This window comes from Archocentrus centrarchus, chromosome 8 (genome assembly GCF_007364275.1).
Source record: "Archocentrus centrarchus isolate MPI-CPG fArcCen1 chromosome 8, fArcCen1, whole genome shotgun sequence".
In the NCBI taxonomy this organism is placed as follows: Eukaryota; Metazoa; Chordata; class Actinopteri; order Cichliformes; family Cichlidae; genus Archocentrus; species Archocentrus centrarchus.
In genome coordinates, this window is record NC_044353.1 from 26,274,012 (window position 1) to 26,286,561 (window position 12,550).

Here is a 12,550-nt window from a genome sequence, read left to right on the forward strand (position 1 = left end):
ACCAGAGTAACTGTAAATCCTGTCCAAGAGCGCCACCTAGAGGAGCCAAAGATAACACAGAGCTACAGGCTTACTCTGTATTTTGTTGGGCTGTTAGATGTTGATTTATTTTACAGACTTTAAAATATGCTTATGTTGCATATCAAGTAATTTCATGTTTTGTTTTCAAATTGCCAGCGTCTTAAGGAGATTCCCACTGCGTTTTAAGCACTGACAGAGGTACGTTTTAAAGTATCAAAAGTTAATTATACATAAAATTTGTTAAATTTTTAGATTTAAAAGGTTTCTAAACTTGAAAGTCTGTACATATAAAATCTCTGTTGAGATAAAAATAAAGTTCCTCTAAGAAAAAGAAAAAAAAAAAAATCAAATAGATTTATTAACAAGAAATTAATAAGAATTTACAAGAGTGAGACTTGGATTTTTTTTTTTAAACACAATGTTTGTATAACTCTTTTGACCCAGTGTTCTGGCTCTATTGCTGCAGCAGAAACTACATGATATGGAAAAATCAAACCAAACACCACATTTAAGTATTTTCCACTTTATTGTCAAAGTGATGCCTAACCTTTCCTGACAATAACACGTCTGCCCTCTAAATGTGTTAAATCAACAACAACAAAAAAAAAAACTGAGCATAAATGAAAACAGAACAAGGATCCAAAATCAAAAGTGAGACTGAAAATGTCCAATGATTTCAGTGCACTATTTCTACAGAAAATCCACCTTCTGTAACACCTACAGATTCCCCTTATTTCACTTCATGTAGATCGACAGAGAGAACAGATAAACAGACACAAAGGGCATCAATGGCTCAAATGGAAAGCAATGTAAATTCATCATCATAGAACTGGTTATCATTCCCTTTAAAGCTTTATAGCTCTGTGGGTGAGGTTCGCATGCAGTGTGCAGAGTGGGTACGCACTGTTTTTCTTTTTAAACTAAACAGATGAGCTATGCAGGGCACAAAGTTTTGACTGTTGCTGTGGCCTCGATGTTTTTGCTTTGAAAAAGCAAAGACGTTGAGGATATCACACTATGAAGACATACGACACAGGGAGAAAACACTTCTGTCACCCTCTTAAATCAGTCAGCAGCAGTTATGAAGTTTATCTTGCATATAAGTTGCAGTGCAAAACGGTATGTTTTATAAAAGGAAAGAAAATACATAAATAACATTTAACTAAATAAAAGACAGGTAAAATAAAAAAAAAGACCTCACAAGAACAGATTAGAATCAAGGCTATTAAGGAATGAATGAATAATAATTTTTGAGTAGACGTTCCAGATTTAGATACTGATTCTAAGACTAATGGCAGGTTTAAAACAAAAGACAGGCCGATGAGTGACTAGTCAATAATAGAGTTATGGTAACAGAAGGTGGAAACTGCATCACACTCACACACACACACACAAAAAAAAAAACAACAAAAAAACCCACTATTCACTACCACACAAATTCTCCACAGATAGGAGACGTGAACCGGGGAAGAGGATTTGGTCAGTCTTCAGATCTCCCATCCAGGATGCTTTCAAAGTTGAAGGGTAGGAACTTAAAGCCACTGCCTGTGTAAAACTTGTTTTGGAACTCCACCCTGTAGAAAAGAAAAAAAAAATAGAAACAGGGACTATGAAGCCTTTCACTCAATAACCTTATGATGCATACAGTGATGACGGCTGTCAGCTTGGGCAATGCTGAGCAGAGCAGTAGTGGCTGATGACCCCTGCTCTTCATTCCACAGTCTGCACACACCTGCATAAGCTCATGTCTACATCCCGGGACAGACACCTAAGCCTCTTCCCTTCAGGAAAATGATCAGGCTCTATTTTTAAAAGGCCAATGCTAAGTGATGGCTGGATGACCTTTTAGCTCAGAAGCCATAGATGACATTCATTCCAAAGCCCGTCTGGCGTGGCAAAGAGAAATATGTAACATTACACATTGTGCATACCGTCTGCACCACTTCTCAAAAAAAGTAATAGGAAACACTCTGATGCTCTTTTCTCATAAGTGTAAAAATAATTCAAAAGGATGCAAATATTTTTACAACTTAAGACAACTACAAGTCTACAAAATTAACACAACATGTTCCTTTTGTATCCCATAGATATGCTTTTAAAATGAGAAGAAAAACAGATGCTTACATGTACTGCATGTACAGTCAGACAGTATATAAGTGTTTCATGAGTCAGGTCTCTAGGGAATCTCAGCAACTGCAGGCCTCTAATAAAGTCAATAAATGTGCTTTTTGTCTACTAAGCATTAAATCTTTATCAATTTAATGTTTGGTAGTCACAAAATTTCCAGAGGCAGTCAGTGGAAATAAAAATATTTGGATTAGGGTGTTATCTAGCTTCCCAGAGTTGAAAATTACAACCGACTGTCCATGAAGGCCATTTTGTGAAAGCACACTCATCCAGGATTCCAGTGTAAATGACAATTATGGAGAAGAGTGGCTGCAACACAGGCATGTTCTGTAAATGTGCCAGTGAACTATAAAACCAGCATGACATTCAGCAAATCCAGACAGACATTTCCGAGGAGGCAACAAAGGCTCACTGGTGCCGTGCCATTGACTGTTCTGCATGCCACACATGCAGCATAAATGGACAGCACCACATTGACAGGAGCAGACATATTCCAGGCCAGAAGCCAGGAGAGAGAGAGAAGATGATTGGAAAACCAGTTTGTTAACTTGAGCAGCATGCGATGGTCGCTGAGATGCAAGCAGGAGCCTAAAGGTGGCGCTAGAGCTTTGCTTTTTGCAGTGATGATGGTCATTTGAGTCCTATTCTTTAACACTAACAACAGAGTTGGAAATCCCTAAATTAGAATGTTTTCACAACAGTAGCATCCCAAGATGTGATTAAGGATGATATCAAAGCCAAGCAATGCACACACACAAATCCCAATTTAAAGAAACACTCAAAACTTACCAGTGAAGTCGCAACGCATGCAGAAACGCCGACAGGCCTTCCATAATGAGAAGAATAGCAATTGTGAGAACAGCAAAAAAGTAAAAGACTATAGCCAAAAGGATGAAACCTCCAAAGCTGCGAGAAGAAAGGCCTACGCGCATCACCATGGACCACAGCACCTCTGACAGCTCTGTGGACAAGACAAAGTAGACACACACAGGCTTCACTACTCGGATCAACTGGAGAGTGCAAACATAAGTGTAGCTATAGATATTCATTTGTCATAATAACAAATACTGCAGCTGGAGTGACTTACGCGCATGAGCCAGACTAAGAGCCCAAAGCCTCAGATAGGAAGCGGTGTTGGAGATACAGCCCAGGCAGTACTCTATAGTGTGAATAGCCTGTTGCACTGCCACATCCGCAAAGTTAAACTGTGGGTAAAAGTTACCGGTTTAGTTTACTCAGCATAAAACAACATCTCTACAACAGGTCTTGAGGTCCACAAAGGAGAAGTCTGGTTTATTGTATGTCAGCCGTCATTAAGGGAATGAGACAGGTAAGCCGTTTGTTACTGCAGATCATCAACACCGAAAAAAAAGAAAAGAGGCATCATCATAATTATCTTAAGAACCTGCGAACCCAAAGAGTCAGCTGCCCGCCTGATGCCTCATGCACGTCACCAAGAGTGCAGGGAAGCACTGGTTTACTGGCACCCACCACTTGACAAATCCCTGCCCATTTTCAACACGCAAACATCGGGAACTCACTGACCAGACCACACACACACACAGACTAACAAGCATCACCCAGACACAGCTAGTAGCAGCAGGCAGAACAACAAAGCAGGGGCAGTAATGAATAGGCTTGATAGACATGTATATTGACATGAAGGGATAGGGTGGAGGGTGGATGTGCAGCATGAGCTCCTGTCCTACCTCTTCCTCCTCACAGGCCTTGAAAGCAGGTGACAAAAGGCAACGCTTGGTTATTGACATCACACAGACGGACAGACAAACGTCAGTAAACAGGAAAGTAACAAGAGAAATCAGTTAATTATTTAAAAGGAAAAAAATCGGGTGAAACCAACATTAGCGAATGAGCACATCGTGCTCACACATACTTTCAGATTATCTTAAAATAAAAAACAGGTAACCAGATTACATCAGTTTAATTATAAGGTCCAGGAAAAACAACTCACTACTCAGCATCTGTTTCATGGAATTACAAGAAAAACTTGTCCATAATCCCCTTATTCATAATTGATGTTGACGGTGAGGGTGGAAATGGAAAAACGAGGCATCGAGTTTCTGTCACCAACTACGGCCGAATGACTGAATTATTCAAAGATGTGAAAAGATCCTTTAACTTGTGTTTCCCCCAAGCTACTCCAGCAAGCTGCTGTCCTTGCTTCTTATGTTCTACATGCAATTAGTCTAATTAAAAATAAAAATTTAAAAAACGCTGTCAACTTTTGAACATTTGACATCAGCGTTAGTGTTGAGAACATGTCTTTTACCTCAGGTTCATCCTCAGATTGCTGTGCGAGCTGGTCATGCTGGATGATTTCAGCGTCATCCTCGGTGGGCCCGTTGCCCACCCTGATTCCTCCAAAGTTCTGCATACCCTGTAACACAGGACAGACAAAATAATACAATTTAATGACCTTATAACTGGATTTATTCCATTATTCCATTGAGTGGCTGTGCCTGCAGATTGCTTCATCTTACCAAATGTTTTCGCCACAAATACTGTCTTCGCATAACCAGAGTTTTTACTATTAACATACAGGGAACACATGCCAAGGCAATTACCACCAACAGGGATTGTATGGCTACCTAGAAAAAGGAAAAGGAGTAGAAAGAAAGTACAAGAGAAAAATAAGGGCGGTCAGCTCGCTCTCTTCATTCAGGACAAAAAGAAAGTTGTAAGTACATCTCTCTCACCTGTCCTCTGTAGAAGGGTTTATTAGCGGAGTCATTGTAGTTGAAGAGGAACATGTTAATAAAGGCAATGAGGAGACTGGGAGCTTCCCTGGACCTGTGTACATCATATGAGATCCACTTATAGAAGATCAAAATGACAAGGTAGCCAAACAGGCTGGACATGAAGATTATCTCTGGGATGAACCCCAAGTAGATATTCAGCGGCTTCTTGAAATACCTGCAGAAAGCCACAACGAGAATATCAGAAGTGCACAAATTCAAAAAGAAACAAACATAAGTAGGAATCCATAATTATACGCAAGGATGGAATCTCACAAGTGGTTGAAAAGACTTAGAGTGACTCCAAACAGCATATGGATCACTCCCAGGATGACCGACATCTTCATCTTGAACGAGTTCAGGAATGACAGCTTGTTGATGGAAAAGCTCCATATCTGAGAGACAACGATTTATAAAAATCTGATTTTTAAAATACACGGATATACAAGTTAGTTTAGGTCTGCCATTAATTGTTGACTTTTTAACTACATACATAAAATCGCTGGCAAAGATGTATAAATATGAATCTAAAATAAATAAACAAACAAAATTTACCGGATCAATGCCAATGGGGTATGGCCCTCTGAATACTCCATCTACTGCTGGGTCCACCTGTAAAACTGTACTGCCATTAAGTGTAGCGTCCCTGGACAGGACGAGAACAAACAACAGTTTTATGACCTGACATGTGACACACCAAAAAAAAAAAAAAAAAAGTCACTGGGTTAAAGATCCGGTCAGTTATCACCAATGACACTTACGTCCAGTTGCCTCCAACTCTAGAATTGAACATGGGCCTGACACTCCATCCAGAGCCAAACACATTTAGGGACTTGGAGAAGCAGTCATTGTAAATAATGCCAGTGTACACTGAGAAGATTCCCATGAGCAGGATTATGTAGCGCCCCCCAAACACCATGCTGAATATCTGTCACAAAAAGTTATTTAACTTTGATGAGAAAAATTATGAATATACAGAAGCATGAAGCCCTGTGAAACTCTGTATCATCAATTAGGATGGTTTAGAGCTAAGAGACGGCAATGATGGGATCCATACCTCATTATCATTCTTCTGCGCCATCAATCTGCTTTCTCTTAACACAAGGTACAGAGCAGCACAAGTCATGAGCACCCCATGGCCCAGATCACCAAACATAACCGCAAATAGGAAGGGGAAGGTGATGATGGTGTATGGTGCTGGAGACAAGGAGGCAGGCATCATATGAGGGGAGGATGGTGCAGTATGTCAAAAATATATGAGTGAAACATGCAGCATTTTCCAACAAGGTGATAATGGATGATGAGGCAGCTAAAGCAAAAACCTTTCATTGGCTGTAATACAATACCTCAGCCAGCTGGGTAAACAGACTTTAGAAATCCACTACCACAAAATATAAAATGTCCACACGGCTCAGCTAGGCACTGGCAGACAGAAGTCAAAGTTTGCTTACCTGGGTTAATCTCACGGTAGCTGCCAATTCCATAAGCATCCACAATGTTTTGGAAGCCTGAGGTGAACTTGTTAGTCTTGTTGTAGGTCGGCGGGGTCTGTTTGGTCTGCATTCTGTTGAGGATGGAAGGCACGGTGGAGCCACTCTTCTCCTAGAACCAACAACAACAAACAAGTAATGTCATGCAGCAAAAACATTTACCTTCTCAAATTATTAGATCATCAGGTCTGGAACAATGCAAGTGCTCTGACATAACCTTATGATTATGAAAAACTTTTCCAAGAATGGGATCATGTGCTGAGACTGCTGAAAGTTACAAAAATCCTTCTTCTTTATTAGTTCAAATGACTGATTCGTTCCCTCGAGTTTCAAGACCGTATGTACTATAACTCACCGTTCCCCTGCGCAGGGCAAACTGAATGGAGTCCAGGTCTGAGATGGGACACCACACCTCAGCAATCAGACACTTCTGAGTGACATCGATGTTGCACAAGTTGAGAGTATGGTAGATGGCCTTCATCTTCCTCACCTTGATAAACCAAACTCTTACTGTCTTGGCTGCAGCCTGCAGAACCCTCTGCCTGTGATCCTCAGTCTGGTTCAGCACCTTTAAGGGCAGACAAGAGCTGTGATGCCGTGAAATCTTCTACGGAATTAAATAAATTCAGACTGTGTGCCAGCATCCCTGATAGATGTTGACAACCCAAGGGACTATAAACCTAATCTTTACAGATTTGGAGGGATGGGTCACGCATCCTCGGTAGGAGACAACAGCCATCCTTGGCAATTATGTTTCAGCTTGGGCTTCAGGAGAAATCTAATATCGTGACAGCCCCAATGTCCAACAGAATCACAAAAAAAAAAAAAAAATAGCAGCAATGAGTCAAACATTCCTTGATATTCACAGAGTTTCCATTTACTGACACAAATGGTGAGCAAAATGGCATGCTAAAGTGCAACAGGGTGTCTAATCCATTAAGCGTTCCCATAAGGGAGGCATAACATTCACAGGTATGCTGCTCTATGACTAACATTTAAAGCCCAGCCCCATTACCAGCAAAGAGTAGGATCATATTTATCTCTGTGTTGTCTGCCACACCCACAGCCTCGCCTGCTGTTGAAGCAACATTGACATGGCATTATAATATATAGCTCTCATACCCAAGTAGCAACAAGCATAATCCTACATCCACAAACACTGAGATTCACATTCCCCAGTATACAGGGGAGTAAAGAGGTTATCAGCTGATGTGTTGTGCACAGGGCATGCTAAGTGTGACGCATTTTTTTTCCTGTGGTTTAAACTGTCAGTGATTCATCAATATCTGAGTGCATGACACTTGAACACATCCGGCTGACAGAGTGAAGTAGAATGTGGGATCTCAGTGATTTGTGAGTCTCTGTGACAGGGTCTCTTCCACAGCATGTCTTTTGTGGTAGATGGCTGCCCCACCCTCAGCCTGGTTCTACTGGAGGTTTCTTCCTGTTAAAAGCGGGTTTTTCCTTCCTACTGTCGCCAAGTGCTTGTTCATAGGGAGTCATAGAGGTGGCTGGTGTTGTGATTTGGCGCTATGTAAATAAAACTGAACTGAACTGAACTTGAACATGATGTAAAACCCCCCATAGGAGTGAATGCATTATTACACGGCTGCAAGAGGAGTGTCATTTGCAAAGCAAAGGTAAGGAGGAATTCCCTTGAGCCAATTTGTTCTGCAGTAGACAACTGCTATGAGGAGTTGGGGAACACGCTACACTACAGTGGGGACAACAAAAACAACAGTGTGGTTTCCTGTTAAAGGAGATGTTGCACAGAAAATAACCCACATCCTTATGAACCTAAGAAGGAAATGTGGTATTGTCTTCACACCGAAAAAAAAAAAAAAAATCTTGCTCACAATGCAGAAACGAGAAAGGAGAACTAACCAGTTGAAGCATGTTTTTTAGTTTTAATAAGGCAGCGCTGCGTACGTGTATTTACCATTTGCAGGTCATCAATACGAGCATTCACCCCTGCTAACATCTCTTTCCGCTCCTGTGGGGTTTCTGGACATGGGTACAATGTTGCTCTGAATCTGAGAAAAAAAAAAAACCCCAAAAAAACCAGATGAATATGTAAGCAAAAAGATCTATTGGCCATCAACACTTCAAGAATAGTACGATACTGATTCACGTACCCCTCACAGATTTTCTTGACTCGATTCTTCAGCTGGTCTCCTTGGAAAAATATGATGAAGACAGACTTGTGGACCTGGTCACCCTGTGTGAACATTGTACAGTTAGGCTAGAAAACTGAAACCTCTCATCTGCGTCACAAAGTTTTATTTTTAAGCAGGTCTAACCGTAGTTGGGTCTTCCAAAGGATCTTCAATATCTGCTTGCCTCAGGAACACATTGCCTCTGCAAACTCTCCACAGCATCCTCTCAAAGGTGGGAATCCGCTCCCTGCCAATGACTCCAGCAACAAATCTATAAAAGATGGAAAAACCGTTTTATTCATGTTTACAAATGCTACAAGAAAGAAATAATCTCTGATTCACTTCCAAGGCAAGACACTGAAACTGTCTTTTTTTTTTGAGGCAGACTATTCTTGGATTCCATTCCAAGGAATTAAAAGTTGCACAGATTTCTGCTTTAGGTGACCTCAGATGCCTAAGAAAGCTGGGCAACCACAGCTGCTGTGTGGGAGGTGACTGTCTGGTTGCAACACAAAAATGTAATCTCACTCAGACTCACCCTAGTCTGAGCGGGGCCACTCTGACAGGCTCATTGGGATCCAGGAGAGTGGATGATTCCTCAAGTAAACTGGGATCCTCCATCTACATGACAGTTTATAAATCATTAACTACAATGACAATATAATCCTTGCTACAGCATATGTACACACTTAAGAAAATGTATTTTTTTTAATTTAGAGTCATGTTGATATTCAGATAGGACCTCAATAAAAAAGTTTCTGTTTCCAGAATGAAGAACAACTCACTCCAGGACTCCTGAACATATTTGGCTTAATGATTCACCTCAATCAAAGCTCATAACTCGTAAAAGATGATTTAACGTTGCAAATCAACCCAGTTTTGCTTGTGAAGGCAGTGAAGTGGAATAGATCCTGGGCAAAGGTGAAAAAGAAAGGATGTGCTAAACTGAAAGACTGGAGTACTCCAGTTTTTAAGGCCTGAGTGCACAGTGCAGCTGACCTCATCAAAAAATTGTTGCGTGCGACGCAGAATGTGCTTGAGCTCGGTCAGTTCCAGGAAGTTCTTCTTTAGCGCTTCTTGGTTGGTGTTTATTTCCTTCAGTTCATTCTCCAGCTTCTCAAATGTGGCCTGTGGGGAAACAATCACAGGGATGATAAACTGAGGAAGGTAGCAAATGACAGCACTTATGGTCATCTTTAAAAAAGCAACAGTCACCTCCAGGTCAATCATGTCCCTTGGAAAAGGGACTTCTGGGTTCTCTCCTGTGTCGAGTATTGGGATGTTAGCCTTTTTAATTTCTTTTTCCACAAACCCTGTGAGAGAGAAGTTACATTTTTTTCAGAAAGAGGTAAAAACAAGGATACAGGTGGATGGCAGAGGCTGGATAAAGAACCACCCTCCTCATATAACTCTCTTTTAATACTGATATGGGGTGGAAATTAAAAAAAGAGCAGCAGTCTTGTGGTATAGAAAACTGAATGTCAGGCCCAGTAATTTCCTCTCGTGGCTCCTGTGATGGAAAATAAAGTCCTCACAAGAAATATTTAAGCGCACTCACTCAGTTTACGATCCATCTCCTCACATCGTCGTACTTCATTGACAAACTTTCGCTGGAAGACGTTCACATCGGGATTTAGCTGCAAAGGACAAACAAACAAGGTTCTAGCAAGAGACGATCATGTCTGAAAAGACAGTTAATTCACTGCTAGCTTTACATATATGCTAATAAATCTAAAATTTGTCATTTATATAGTTTTTTTTTAAATAATGGAGACTACAATTTGATGAAATAAGATATACTGATGCGCACAACTTCTCTGTTACAGCCCATCTTATATTCAAGAACAAAGCTTCCCTCAGGACTCGTTAGGAATGGGCTTTGTCATGCACATATGAGGGTCAGCTGTGAGCACATGATGCAGAAGGCATCCGCTCTCTCAATAGTACCACTGATGTGTTTGTTTACATCACCACATGGATGACTAATTAATGCTTTTTATTCTTCCTGCTATAGATGACAAGCAACTTTCAGATGGTAGAAAATAATGGAAATGATGCTTTAGAAGTTGGACTTAAAAAAAAAAAAAAAAAAAAAAAAAATGGTCTTACATCACGAAACTGGACCATCCCGATCTCTCCCAGTTCACTGACACAACAGTAGGCAGCTTCCGATTGGAGGAAGAGCTGAGCCAGTGTCATCTCTTCACTTCTGAAGAGCTCTCCCATGTTGCTTCAGGACGTGAGCACTCAGCACCTGTGAATCCACAAAAATCACCTCAACAGCTATAAAAGATTAGAGACCACGATAACAAAAATGTAACAGACCTGAGGAGGTCTGCATTCTGCACTTTTCTTTGCATCTTTGTGTCACTAATGAGGGAGACTTAACAGCGCAATGTTAGTTTAACACAAGTGTGTCAAGTTTAAGAGAAGAGAAAAAAAAAAAAAACAAGCCTCATGCTGATCCCATGATCAGTGCAGGAATGTAAGTATGGTCAAAGAGTTTGATCTGCACTACTGCAACACAATCAAGGACATAATTTCTGCTATAGATATAAAACACAGGTTAACAGCCAGTGCGATAAGAAAGCAGCTCTTAAAGGGCATTTGACTAAAACTAAAAGGTGAAGATTTCTCTGAATGCTTTGCAGCTAAGCAGCATAATAGCTCCCTGTTGTAAAAACGACCACGCGAGGCTTATGTTTGGATTAAAGGGGAGCATGTGACCTTTAGCTGTAGTAAGCTTCACTGACAGCAGCAGCTCCATCACCGCTGAGTGCACATGTAACTAAAGCGGTTTTGGAACCATACGCAGCTACACATTTTAAATGCTCTACATTTACCTCAATAACTAACAGCAGAGGCGCTAAAACACGTCAAACAGGTGATGCAAACACTTGACTACCGAGGCTTCACCCATTATGGCCGAACACGTCAGAAAGCAAACAGGTAGCTGCTCTTGTCATTTTTACAAGACACTGATCCAGTCACACTACTGTTATAGCAGAACAATGTTAACATTAACTGACAGCACTGCTCAGAGTAGCCAGCTTTACTGGTTAGAGTGCAAATTTAATCTTAAGGTGACGACAGGCAATTAACTGCAGTGATCTCCTACTGGGATAGGCTCTAGCCTCCCCCGCGACCCTGAATTAGATAAGCTTAAGAAAACAGATGAATGCATGGCTCTTCTACTGACATCGGGCTGTGTTAACTTAGGTAACAATCTAGTTAGGCTAGCTAACGCTAATTTGGCACACCTGTTGTTCAGAATTTAGCTCACTTAGCCCACAATGAAAACGTCAGCGCTGGAGTAGCATTAACCAAATCGTTTATATCCTTACATATGCGTGTCCTTACTGTTTATGCGGAGATCGTCTTCCTCCTTATGTTCTAAGTTCCTCTTTGCTGTTTATTGTGGACTGGTCGACGGCGTTAAACTCAACGACTTTCAAAGCGGAAGTGTCCCATCAACCTATGGCTTCAACGAGCCATAATCACGTGATCACTACGCGACTACAGCCTATGCAGGTCTTTGGTCTTAAACCTAAAACTTCTATTTTGAATGCCCTCACCGGAAATGCTGGTGTTTTGTTTGTGTTTTTATGTTTTATAATTCCCCATATGTAATGTATGAACTATCCATTTATCCATCAGAGTACAAATTATAATACAAAAATGAGAGTCTGCAAAATTAAGCAGAACAAAAGACAGATAAATACGAGAGTGCGAGAATTCCCTCGTAATAAGTGCCCACAACAAATTTTGATTATCTATTTAGAATGTATAAACAGCCTGTGTGACATTAATAAATAGATGATTGAGCCTTAATTAATGTTTCAGAGTGAAGGGATAGTGTACTTTTTAGGTTTTTACAATACTCGCTTTTGAGAATACACAATATTATAACTGCCATAATGATATAATTGTATTTTACTGAAAGTGAAAATGGCAAGAATATTTTAGAACTGTTAGAATTTATTATATAAGCATATAACAT

At 40.5% G+C, this 12,550-nt stretch overlaps 1 protein-coding gene across 4 annotated transcripts; it reads right to left on the reverse strand.

Moving 5' to 3' along the window:
* Positions 1-528: 528 nt before the first annotated feature.
* On the reverse strand, positions 529-12,043 carry atp6v0a1a (ATPase H+ transporting V0 subunit a1a). Of its 4 annotated transcripts, none has more exons than XM_030735715.1 (22): positions 11,911-12,043; positions 10,660-10,804; positions 10,109-10,187; positions 9,766-9,863; positions 9,550-9,678; positions 9,089-9,171; positions 8,695-8,821; positions 8,530-8,612; positions 8,334-8,427; positions 6,750-6,962; positions 6,356-6,506; positions 5,962-6,101; positions 5,666-5,832; positions 5,460-5,550; positions 5,181-5,299; positions 4,866-5,082; positions 4,650-4,757; positions 4,439-4,546; positions 3,858-3,875; positions 3,236-3,353; positions 2,938-3,109; positions 529-1,595 (listed from the first exon to the last, which is right to left on the reverse strand). In XM_030735715.1, the coding sequence occupies exons 2-22, from the start codon at positions 10,774-10,776 to the stop codon at positions 1,502-1,504; spliced, it is 2,526 nt and encodes an 841-aa protein (XP_030591575.1). In that variant the 5' UTR covers positions 10,777-10,804; positions 11,911-12,043; the 3' UTR covers positions 529-1,501. The 4 variants fall into 4 exon arrangements, with proteins under 4 accessions (XP_030591575.1, XP_030591574.1, XP_030591576.1 ...); XM_030735714.1 differs by having other exon boundaries at positions 3,858-3,902; XM_030735716.1 differs by lacking the exon at positions 3,858-3,875.
* Positions 12,044-12,550: the final 507 nt, after the last annotated feature.